Source organism: Equus quagga, chromosome 15 (assembly GCF_021613505.1).
Source record: "Equus quagga isolate Etosha38 chromosome 15, UCLA_HA_Equagga_1.0, whole genome shotgun sequence".
In the NCBI taxonomy this organism is placed as follows: Eukaryota; Metazoa; Chordata; class Mammalia; order Perissodactyla; family Equidae; genus Equus; species Equus quagga.
Genome location: NC_060281.1, coordinates 86,140,027 through 86,152,715, shown reverse-complemented (window position 1 = coordinate 86,152,715; position 12,689 = coordinate 86,140,027). Strand labels below are relative to the sequence as shown.

The window sequence follows — 12,689 nt, the reverse complement described above, 5'->3', positions numbered from 1 at the left end:
CTTTCTTGTAGACTATATATCTGCTATGTCTTCCCAAACAGAGAATTTTATTTCTTACCCTTTTTGGAAGCAGTTCCTCTTGGGCCAAAAATCCCCGCTTGTGAACAGAGGGGTCGTAATCACCGTACTGAAAGGAGAAGAGAGACCAGGCAATTGAGATTCTAAAGACAACTGCCATTTCTGAACGGCTCGATTCAGTCTCATTCCCTCCCAGCTCCGGGGAGCAATTCAATTCTGATGACAAGTCAAGATTTCAACCTTGCTAGTTTGTTATCCTTGGATGAAAATACAAAGCTGATTATATCGATGAACAGAGTTACATAATCCTGTAGGTGATGGGTGGGTGATGTGCTAAGAATGTGACATCTGTATAGAAATGTGGCAGAATTTTTTAACTCTCAAAGAAAGCAGTCACTATCAAAACATTAGCTTTTGAAATGAAACTACAAAACACAACCGTGAAAGTTGTGATTAGCAACATGTGATAAGAGTCTTACCTACAAATGCTTCTAAGTGGCTGGTAATTGGAGCTAACTGCTAGGTGGGAGCTGGGAATAATGCAGATAATATTTTTAATACCTTTCATTCAAGGCTCTAAAAAATGCTGTGGAAAAATCTGATGCCAACACTGTTATTCCTATTGTACAGACAAAGAAACAAGCAAAAAGTTAACTGATTTCCCTAAAGCTGCAGAGCAAGTCACTGGTGGGACCAGAAACGGGCCCTGCATTTTAAAGTGTTCATTCAGGAACAGTAACTTGGAAATTTCTTTCTGACTTAAGAAGCAATATCCTTTTCTTTCCTAGAAAACGTAAGTCTCACCAGGAAATAATCAAAAATGAGGGACTGTTTTTAAAAGAAACTAATCATGAAACATATAGAACATGAAATCAAAGCCTGTCTCTTGTCAATCAGGATCCGGGGGCTTTTCTTTTGATCAAAAACAACAAAGCTCGGTATTTCAGTATAATCTTCTATAAACATTTATCCTTTTAGCCATGCACATTGAAAAAACAAAAGAAAAGGTCAGGCACAAGGCTGCTGGCTCTACGTACCGCCAAATCGGGTCAGTACATAGCCTACCTTCTCATTCACAAAGAGCCTCAAGCTAGATTTCTGTTGTGTTTTCCAACAGACACTCATGGGATGGAAAGATGTTCGCCATCAACTTTACATCATGCCTCATTCCCACACCACCCTGCCCCATAAATTAACATTTTTTATGAACCTCATAATTATCTTGTGGGTAGCAGAATTACATTGCGCTGTTTTTTTGAGCGTTAAAAGAATTCATCAAATTTAAACATTTAAAATATGCCACAATTTTTGTAACCCTGTCTAACTTGAAGGAGCCTGGTTTCTCTTGACCTCTGAAAGGCCGGGGGATGCAACGAGGCAGTAGCTGGACTGAGCTGTAATGGTGCTCTCTTGGGAGGCAGCTGCAGAGCACAGAGGAGCCCGGCTCTGGAGGCCAGCTGCTTAAGGTTCAGCCCCAGCTCTTTCACTTATTATCTGTCACCTTGGAAATTTTTGTCTGTTTTCTCATCTGTAAAATGCAGATGATAACACTATTTATCTTACAGGCCTCTTGTGGGGATTAAATGAAATAATACCTATAAAATTTTAAAAACTATGCTTGACACATAGCACTCAATACAACCTGATGTCAAAAGATAAAAACTCAAGATGTGTCATGTCTCCGAGTCTGTTGTTTCCTGATTTGTCAAATGACAGCATTGGTCTTAGAGGATTTCTAAAGGGGTGGGGGGCTCTGGAGTATCCTCTGAGGCCTTGAGCAAAGCAGCCTCTCTCTAAAACTCAGCTTCCTCATCTGGAAAGCAAGCATCACAATAGTGCCTACCCCGTAGCGGGTAATAAGGACGAAGTCAGACAATCCAGGTAAGCATTTTGCATAGAGCCTGGTTCACACTGAATGTCAGGTATTAGTTGTTACCCTCTGCATTATTTATAATGACGCTGGTCACTGTTTGCCTCTCTGATTTTGGAAGGGGTAGGATGCTAAACAAAGCCTTGTTAGTTGCATTTGCAAACCTCTCAACAGTGCTGACCAAACTCCAATGCAAAGGTAAGCAGATATGCAAAGTTAAAGCTGTAAATTCAGGTTCCAAAGGCTTGCAAAATTAACGATCCACATTATCATACTGAGCTCCCAGCTACTCCACTGATCAAATATGTTACATCTGAGCACTGCAGAGGCAGCAAAGACCCTGCTGAAAGGACTTCTCCACTGGACTAACTCCACTTACAACATAAAAGCCACCTTGATGTATGTGTCTGCTCTTAAATGTCTCTTTAAAAAACAAAAGAAGAAAATCCTTAAATTGCGGGAGTTGGTGAATATAAGAGAAAGTCACATCACTCCATACATGGACATGGCTGTTCGCATCCTTTTATGTACAGAAGCAACCTGATAATATAACTGGGAGTGAATTTACTGTGAAGCTAATGAAGCCTGGGTGTCTGCACCTGCATGGGCCTGGACCCAATTTTATATTCATCGTTTGGTATTCTTGCACTAAAGAGAACCCCCTAAGTTACATAGACTTCAGGCCCCACAAAACCTGGATCTACCCCTGATATAAACAAATTGAATTTAATTTCAGGAAGGTAATTCACTGCTTAAAAAACTCTTAGGAGTCAATTCTTAGGTTAAACAGAGGCTTCTTCTGGATATTAAGTACTTTCCTCTGCCTAAATGCTCTGAACAGGATTTTGCAAAACATAAAGATTTGATCAATACATATATAGAATAAATAGTTAGATCCCTACCACACACCAGTCACTAAATTCCAGATGGATTAAATACTTAAACCTATGAATGAAAATCCATAAAAATACCAGAACAAAATATAGAACATGTATATAACAATGGTTGGTGAAGCTATTCTAAAAGTCACTCAAAACATAAAAAGAAAAAGATCGACAAGTCTGACATGTAAAAAACAAGATAAAAGGTTAATACCCATAACATATGGAACTCCTACAAATCAATTAGAAAGATAAACAACACAGTAGTAAATGTGCAAGCCATAAACACTTGATTCCCAGAGGAAAAATACAAATGGCCAGTAAATCTAAGAAAAGATGCTCAGCCCCAATGGTAATCAAGGAAATGAAGCCTCTTAAAAATCTATTTTTGTCAGATTAGCAAAAATTTAAAAGACTGATGGCATCCACTATTGATGACGATGTGGAAAAAAAGGTATTCTTACACACTGTTCTTAGAAGTTAAATTAGGATGACACTTTTAGAGGGCAATCTGGCCATATCTATTGAATTTTTTTATTGATATAAAATTTACACACATACAATACACACATACATAAAATTTTACATTTTAAACATTAATTTGTACATTTGTTAATTGTACATTGTTAAAACTGTACATTTTAAACGTACAACTCAGTGATTTTAGTATACTAAGTATACTTTAGTATATCACTATCTAATTCTAGAACATTTCCATCATTCCAAAAAGAAATCCCATACCCATTAGCAGTAACTCCTAATTTCCTCCTCCTTCCATCCCCTAGCAACCACTAAATCTACTTTCTGTCTCTATGGATTTGCCTATTCTGGACATTTCATATAAATAGAATCACACAATATGCGGCCTTTTGTGTCTGGCTTCTTTCACATAGCATTATTTAAATTTTAAATGTTCTTATCCTTCAACCCATTTATGCCATTTCTTGGTATCTATCATAGAGATATATTGTTCATATATGCCCAAACAGGCATATTCAAGGATGTGCACTGTAACCATTTAAATAATAGAAAAATAACAGAAAGAAAAACAAACCTAAATATCTACCAATAAAGAGATATTTACATAATCCACAGTTTCTCCTTTCTATAAAATACTGTTCAGGAGTTTAAAAAAACAAGGTGGGTCTCACAGTTTTTAGTAAAAAGGGTGTGTTGTGCCGGGGTTCCTCTGGAGCAGCCACTCAGAAGTGGAATTTTGGGGACTCAGGAGTGTGTGTCTCCTCATCTGACTGGCCCCTGCCACACCCATCGCTCCCCCAGAGGTTATGCCCACTCACGGTCCCTTCCAGCAAGTAAATGAGTTCAAACAATACTCCTATCCGATTCACTAACCCTTGTCAATCTTTTGGTTTTGAAATGTTACCTTATTGTTGCTATAATTTTTTTCTTTTTTTCCTTCTTAAAGATTGGCACCTGCACTAACAACTGTTGCTAATCTTCTTTTTTTCCCCCTGCTTTTTCTCCCCAAATCCCCCCAGTACATAGTTGTATATTTTAGTTGTGGGTCCTTCTAGTTGTGGCATGTGGGGTGCCAACTCAACACGGCCTGACAAGCCGTGCCATGTCCATGCCCAGGATCCGAACCAGCGAAACCCTGGGCCACCGAAGTGGAGCATGCAAACTTAAGCACTTGGCCACAGGGCAGGCTCCTAATTTTTCTTTTTCTTGATTCCTAATGAGATTGAGACTCTTTTTATATTTACTGACCATTCTCGTTTTCTCTTCTACAAAGTGCCTGTTGATCGTACTCTTTGCACCATTTTTCTGTCTTTTTCTTATAAACCTAAGTGTTCTTTATATTCAGGGACATATCTGCAATTCTACTTCTAGAAATCTACCCTAAAGGGAAAAAGTACACAAAGAATCACATAAATGAATTTTCAGTAAAGCACTGTTTGTAAGAGGGAAAAAATAGAAACTAAACATCTCTCTCTCTCCCAGAAGGGGGTGGATACATTAGGTTTATTCATCAATGGCTACCATACAGCAGTAAGAATCAATGAACTACAGCTACACATACAACATGATACATCTCAAAACTGATGTTGACTGGGAAAAAATGTCAATTTGTAAAAGGATAAGCAAAAAAAAAAGTGGGGGGATATGCAGAGTATAGCACCATTTATATCAACTTTTACCTCCTGGATATTTTTAATTCAGTCTCTTCCCATCCAACTGACCATTGCCTGAGGTGCAGGCCTCAGTCTCTCACTAGGATGACCAATGCAGCCTTCTAATAGGTCTCCCCATTTCCAAACTTGTCTGACTCCAAACTGTCCTTTACACAGCCATAAAAGGAACTGTATAAAACACAAACCCTTCCTGGGCTCTGATATCACCCACAGCATAAAGTTAAGACTCTTTATGATCTGGCCCCCTGCAAACCTCTTCAGCCTCAATTCTTGCCACTCTCTACATATACTTTACATATATGCAACTTCTTAACTGAACTGCCTTTTGGCACTCTGTCCCTAATTTGCATCAAAGAGTACTAAGAAACACTAAGCTTCTCTCTCCCACCATTCCTTTCTCTCTCAGAACACTAGGAATCTGCAGGCCAGCACTGCAAGACTGCTAAATTACACACCATTCTCTCCCAAAGTCAATTTTAATAAGAATACATTTCAAACACCAAATTGTCAATATAAAATCCAACAGGTGGCTTAAAATATTGCAAGATGGTTTGGTGTGTCATGTGACTGGACAAAAAAACCCAGCTCATACTTTTGATCCAAACATTACTCAAACTCCAACCAAGAAATATGGTTCTTGTTAACTGAACCATGTGATTAATATTTGTATTTATACTTTGAGGGTAATTGTTTCTTTATGCTTTGGAATTAACTGTGTCTATATCATTCGAACAGCTGAAATACTGCAATGAATACATTTGTGCATAATTACATTCCATGTGTTAATAAGCTCAATTTGCTTTCCCCTCCACACTTCTAAAGTTCCTTTCTTTTTTAGAAAGGTTGTGGAAGAATACAGACTGAATATGATGGGAGGAACTGGTATGATTTACTGAAAAGTTTGGATTAATGCGACCATAGAAATGAATCTGGAATTTAGTGAAAGGCTGTGCGGGCTACCCAGAGGTCTCCCTCAGGCACTGGACAGTGAGGGGCAAGAGCAAAGAGCTGGGTTAGGCGCCCAGACCCCAGGTTCTCATCCCCGTTCCAACCTCTAGTTTGTTCTGCTTCAAGTCCTGTTCATCAAGAGGTAGCTACAAATTCCATAAAAGAATTAACATAAAGTATTGTGACCAGAGACAAATTATTAATCCTTTCTGAGCCTTAAATTCTGCATCCACAAAACAGGCATCATACTCTCAAGCCTTGGCTTACGAAAAAGACTACACTGAGCATTGCACAAAATACTCATATGCTTTGCAAAACGGTAAAACACTACAGACATGTAAGAGCTTATCAATACCGTAATCAGAGATATCCTTTTAATATTAACCTAGACAGTAGAAGCATGTTATAATAATCTTTAGTTTCCCAAATGCAGGCTTGAAGCCGTAGATTACCTTTATTTGTAAGATCCTGAAAATTAACACCGGAAAAAACAGTTAGAACATCCTCCTCCATATGAACCACATATGCTGTCTGTGAATCACTTTCATCTCTAAATTAGTAGGATCCAAATTAGTAGGGCTTTCCTACAGTGAAATCTGTTTAAGCAAACATCTGCCTGTTCCCTGAAAAGTTCTTTTTTTCCGCAAGTGGCCTTTGAATTTATGGCCCAAAATCCATGCAAAGAAAATGGAGCCTTTGAGACTGAAGCCCTTCAAAGAGAGGTAGTGTCCTTGAGAGGCTGGGTCTTCTCTCAGCTGGGGAGAAAGCATGTGAAAAAGCAACTCGGTTCTGGGCCAGGAAGTGCTCAGATTTAATGAAAGCGACAATGACTGCTTCATCACTGTCAGGGCGATACTGATTGAAAGGACACATTTTTCCTGTTATTAATATTCTTAATCAAAGCATAAAAGGAAGCATATGTTTTTGCTGAATCAAGGCCCATTTTCTGTTTTGTCAATTACTCATTTTCCTGGGTGGTGGAAGAGAGGAGGCACAAAATGCAATCCCAAAGCCATGAATTGTGCCCTTAGCTTTACCCAAGATTGTCTAGATGACCTTGGGCAAATCACTGAGAGCAGATACTCACTTCAGTGTCTGTATCTGTGACAGAGTCAACAACCCCCTCCTCAGGCCTGGTGAAGAATACTCAGCAAATATTAGACAAGTGATCAAACGATTAAATGGATTCTGGTGCTTCTGTTCGTCTGACCAGCATGAACAGACTTTTTTTCCTCTCTAAATGATAGGCCAGTTACTTCCTGGCTTTGATCTGAAATTGCATTATGCTACTCAAAAAAGTAGGAGTGTCTTATTAATTTTTATAACACTACAGAGAAATGGCTTTATGGACATCCCTAACTAAAAAGGAAAATAACAACTGAAAAGATTATGAAAAATCACTGAAGTAATGAAGGTGTCCCAATTCTGGGGACATCTTATGCTGTAGTTGAAAGGGAGGAAGCAGAGGGACCAAGAGAAGGAGTATGTGATTGAAGTGGGATATCTGAGGGACACGAAGCACTGGGCTGACCCTATAGTTGGTCTTATAAAAACAGAAAGGACAAAAACACAAGATCAGTGGTATCCCTTTCCACCACTGCCAATCCACAGTGATTTCTCTCTGAGCGACTGTCAGATCGCCAGACAGCTCACCTGGGCTCACTAGACCAAAGAGCCTGCAGTGCCCAGCCACCAGCACAGCTAGCACACCCATGTGGGGCGGAGGAAGCAGGGCATTCTCTAGGGTGTGGCATAGTCCCCACACGCCGGATTGCTGGTCCTCAGAAGATGAGTTTGGAATAAGGGCTGGGGCTTTCTGACCCAAAGGCCATGTATGGCCAATACTGAAGACCATCAGTTCATTCTTCCTGGTTAATGAAAAGAGGGGTTGGCCCAGTGAATGTAATTAACCAGATGCGCACAATGAGATTACACAGAAAATTCATCAAGCTGTACACTTATCATTTATACACACATATTCTAACAAGATTATACAGAATCTGGGACAGTGACAGTGGTTCCCCCAGTCCACAAGTTCCATAACGTTTCAATTTCTGGGGAAAGTCTCTCAGCATCCTGGAAAATCCAAAGAAAGAGACGACTGGAGTGATCCCATGACATGCATTTAATGCCCAGGAAGAATGCACTTTTCTTCTTTGAGCCTACCTTGGCCTGGACGGCATAGGAAGCCAGGAGCACAGAAGCCTCGGGAGGGCAGTAGATCTTTTCATCTAAAATCTGCTTCTTTACCTGAAAGGGGCAACAAGGGAGACATGATACTGTGTGCGTAGAAGTGAGCTATGCAGGCCGGTCAGAGCAGATGGCTGCAGGGTGTTCTAATGAGGGCTGCCAAACCAGCCTGTTAATCATTTTCTGACAAAGGGTACAATTTTTTTACTGTTGCAGACAGGTTGGGAATTCAGGCATTGAGAAGTTACTGGTAAGATGACTACGCATAAAAAACCCTTATCTCTTCTGTTCGTGATCAAATGCTGAAGAGGAAAAACAATCTTCATGGTTAAAACAGAGACTGACATCTGGGCTGTGACAGAGGAGAGCTGTGAACTGAAGAAGTGTCAGGAGCAGCTCTGGTGGTGACTGCAGCCTCGGCCCCTGCTGAGCACACGCAGCACTAGAGGAAATGGAGTCTACTTTAAAGTCTTAACACAAGACAAAAGTCAGCAAGGCCACTGAGTTATGACTGTAGAAAAAACCCATTACTTTCAATATGCTTGCTCTAAGGAAAAAGGAAGCAATAAAGTTTGATCGATTAAACTTTTAAGTACATGTGAGGTCCAGGAAATATAATTCTCAAGCCATAATGTTGAATTAACGTATCACTGCATTTAATTTCTTAGAATGGTGCTGCATGTGACATTCCAGACATAGAGGCACGAGAGCCTCGTGAAGTGGGAGCATGCTGAAATAAACACAGCAGGAAAGCCAACTCTTTTCACAGATGTCAACAGTCACCAGATTCAGAAAAGTAGTAAATTTTGCCTTGCTCAGCCATGAAAACACTCCAATATTTCAGTATGAGGGAAAATTAAGCCAAAGTCACATGAAGGATGGGCACTGCTTCCAAGTGCTTCCAAGAAAGCCATCTCTATAATGCTAGGTCATTCTTGGGCCTAGGAAATCAAATGGTTTCATTCGAAGCAGGGCAACTTCCTAACCCCTTGGTTTCTTTTCAAAGGAAAAAAAAAGCCACACTACAGAAAAACTGAAAGGGCTTCCCTTTGGCCAGAAAATGTAAGGCTTGGGAAAGTATGTATATGTATATATGTACGTATGTACGTACGTACGTATGTATGTATGTGTGTATGTGTGTATGTGTGTATACTCACACTTTTTTTTGCAAACTTTCTCTGTAAAAGACATTATTTGGGGGGTTTTATTACATTTGACTTAATGTTTACTGAATGCAATAATCTAAGGGTCAAACTAACGATAGGAGAACTACGTGACAGACCATACATCTACTTCTGGGGAATCATGTCATTAACACCCCTGCTGCAATCTTTTCTGTTACTGACAGCGGGCACCTTTAGTCACACAAGCAGCTCCAACACCAATCCCTGTAACTAACCTTGAAACTGGGGAAGCACTCTGATCCAGCAGTGAGAACACAAGCAAAACTGACAGAGTTTTCATCCTCACACTAACCCCCGCCTCACTGTGCCCCGAGATGGTCAACTAGCTGTCTTTTAACCTATAATTATGGATCTCCTAATTTCTTCAGTTCGGTTGAGCAATTACTTATGGCATGCCTACTGTGCACTCAATGAGCCTTGCCTTTAAGGGGCTTACAATCTAATGAGGGAGTAAGGGAGAAATCAGACAATTACAGACAAAGAAGCACAATGTGTAAAGTTCCACAAGCGTGGGATTAACCAAGCGTCACTTGAGTTATGAAGTTCTGTCTTAGAGAGAAAAGATTTTGAATTTCTGGAAGAACTACTCTTTGTGAGACTCTCTCTCTAGACTTCCTTTACAACTATTGAGTATTTTTAAGTTAGTGAGAAGAAAACAAGATCCATCTTCAAAGAGATTGCAAGTTACTTGTATCTATTCTTTCACCATCATACTTTTGCAAATTCATCTGATACCAATTCTCATTGCTCAAGTATAGTTCCACCCTGAAGAGTCTTTCCATTACAAAACCAAAGGGACTGACTTTCCAGAGGTGAAACATTTTTGCAACGTGAAGGCACTTGTGGTTAACTCCAAGGGGTTCATCCAGGCTGCCTCTGCAACCATGCCTGGTGAGATTTCTCAGAATTAGGAGGGGTAGCATGGACTGGTGTACCTGCAAGAAGAATAAATGTTGTGTGATCTCCTGAACCAGCTCCTCCTCGGCATTCTCAGGATAAAATTTGGCCAGGAAGTGAAAGGTGACTGGCTCTTCCTTTGAAACATCATGATCCAGCACCTGCAGAATTGCAGAGCAAAAGACAAGCAACTCTATTATTGGCACCTCTTTCTCTCATGCCACCATCAAAGAACCTTGTGCAGGAACTTGTATAAATATTTTTCCCCTCTAAATTCATCCCACCTCCCAAAGGTTGTAATTGTACAGTTTGAAGCATTCACAGGGCCATCTATAACAAGAAGTAATACTTAGTTCACATGGCGTTTCTGAACCCAATTAATCAATATCCTCAAGGGGTGAGTGGAGTTTTAAGATTACTAGGGCACAAATGTTCTCAAGGCTACATACAGAGATAGTTCAAAACTAGAAATTTATAACTCAAAGGTCTTGGGTGCTATCCTTTATGGTAGGCTGAAGGCCTTTTAATTTTCTGAAGTAGTGGAATCTGCCTTTATTCTTTTTTCTTACTGCCCCAAACATTTAGGTCCATATTAGAATGGAGCTTAGAGATGATGAACTGGATCTTTGTGAAATCATCTAAACATTAACTGAGAAAGAAGTGAAACGTGTCCATCGTGGCAACCCTTTGTTTCAAGGAACCTCTAGAGATGCCCCACAAAATACTTGAGCATAGTCAGTAAACCACACTGCCTTTAATCTTCTAACTATTTCATCCACCCACTAAAAAGCTGAACCATCTGCTCTCCAGAATGAATTTCATTTCAGGACATAAACATGCCATGTGACAGGCTACAAGGCTCCACTAACATGTGTCATAGTATATTTCCTTTGAGCAGCAGGTTCCATGGTTCCTGATGCCCCCAATCTAATATCCATTTAGCCAACACTCAGGTATGATTTAAAATTTACTTTGCTGAGATTCACAAAAAGATACAGAATGTTTTGTAGTCTTTGATATATAACTCTCCATCATCCTGGCAAAATTCCAGGTGGCAGTGCCTAAGAGATTCAAAATAAACCTGATCTAGGACAATCCTGCTGACACTGGTACACAGTGGCAGTTTGATCTTCATGATCATTGGGAATTACCATATGAAATTTCTAACTATCGGGGATTCCAACATGAAGATTCAGATTACTGAGCACGTATATAAACATAATTTGAACACTTGAGTTTAGAGTCAAACTGGTAAAAAGATGGGAGGCTTTCACTGTTTATCATGCCCTGTAGTTAGAAAATAAAATCAGCTAGGTAACTGCAGGGGGAATTATTTGGGAAAAGAATTAGATATTGACTTACTTTGAGATTCAGAGGTCTTTTAGGAATTACTGACAAAAGCACATGGCCCTGCTCTCCAACATCTTCATGGTTAGGTAGGCAGGTAAACAGGTAATGATATCCTGTGTGCACATGGGAACCCAAGCAGCAGGTAGCTTTCCTAGGCAATATCCATGAGAACTGCTGGGAGCCCAGACTTATCCGCCATGCTCAGAAGCCCCAGAAAATCAGAGGGACAAAATGGACACTCTTCCTTCACCACGGGGACCAGGGCACTCTTTATTCCTTAGATCACATTAATGATTAAATTGAGTTGGGCCATGGTGTTTCTCAAAAAGATGTTTAAAAAATTCCCTAAAGAACATGAGCCTCAAGAAAATCTTTCAAAGACATAAATTGAAAAAAAAGGATAATATAATAGTAATTTTTATTCACAAAGCCCGACTAGTGGTTCAATAAACTAAACAGCATAAAGCCAGAAGCAATCAGCCTGGTGACAATGAGTAAAGAAGCCAGGGATGGCACAGTTCAATCCTGCTTGGACCTGCTTGCCTAGGAGAGCCTGACAGGAGTAGAAGGCCTGTGGCACCTCCAGGACCTGCTTTCTGCATGACTCGCTTCAGGACTTGCCCCGTTCTCTACTATGCACCTATAATGCCTCATAAAGAGTAAATAAGCTAGGCACATGCTCAGGGAAAAAGCAGAGCACACATCAGTCCACTGGTTTCATCTAGTTCCAGCCCAACCTTTTTGTCCATTTTGAGCCAGGCCACGGTGTCCTTGATTGTGTACTGCAGTCCAAAGAACCAGGTTTCCCGAAGCCCTAGGGTCCGGCACACCAAATCAAATAAGTCCTTCCCTTTCCACTTCATCTGCAACATAAAAACCAACAGCGAAAGGCATTGTGAGCAAAGGTCATAATCTACTGGCACAAAAACCTTTTCTCTGGGTTCCATACTCCCGGATTCCGAAAGATGGGAATGACACTAAGATGGCTGATGAGCACAGAATTCCTAAACAATTTTAAAGCATCCTACACAAAACCAGGAGCGGGAAAATACCAATTAGAGCTTAATGGCTTAATCACTACAAAGTATGCACAATACCTCCCTTGGACAGTTCCTTACAGATCTTAATATCCCCAAAGCTGCTAATTTAGGAAAGTTGGTAAATAAGCATCCTCATTTAGGAGAGTCTAGCCTCTTGA

The 12,689-nt window shown here is 40.2% G+C and overlaps 1 protein-coding gene across 5 annotated transcripts in view; it reads right to left on the bottom strand.

Moving 5' to 3' along the window:
- Nucleotides 1-12,689, bottom strand: part of NF2 (NF2, moesin-ezrin-radixin like (MERLIN) tumor suppressor) — a 76,293-nt gene that overhangs the window by 37,725 nt on the left and 25,879 nt on the right. For all 5 annotated transcript variants that reach the window (XR_006885276.1, XR_006885278.1, XR_006885277.1 and 2 more), the window contains exons 2-5: nucleotides 12,229-12,354; nucleotides 10,180-10,302; nucleotides 8,037-8,120; nucleotides 59-127 (exon numbers count right to left, since the gene is read on the bottom strand). Coding sequence is in view for 2 of the 5 variants with exons in the window: in XM_046639452.1 (XP_046495408.1) it covers nucleotides 59-127; nucleotides 8,037-8,120; nucleotides 10,180-10,302; nucleotides 12,229-12,354 (402 nt within the window). In the remaining 3 variants the exon portion in view is untranslated. The remainder of the gene's footprint in view (nucleotides 1-58; nucleotides 128-8,036; nucleotides 8,121-10,179; nucleotides 10,303-12,228; nucleotides 12,355-12,689) is intronic.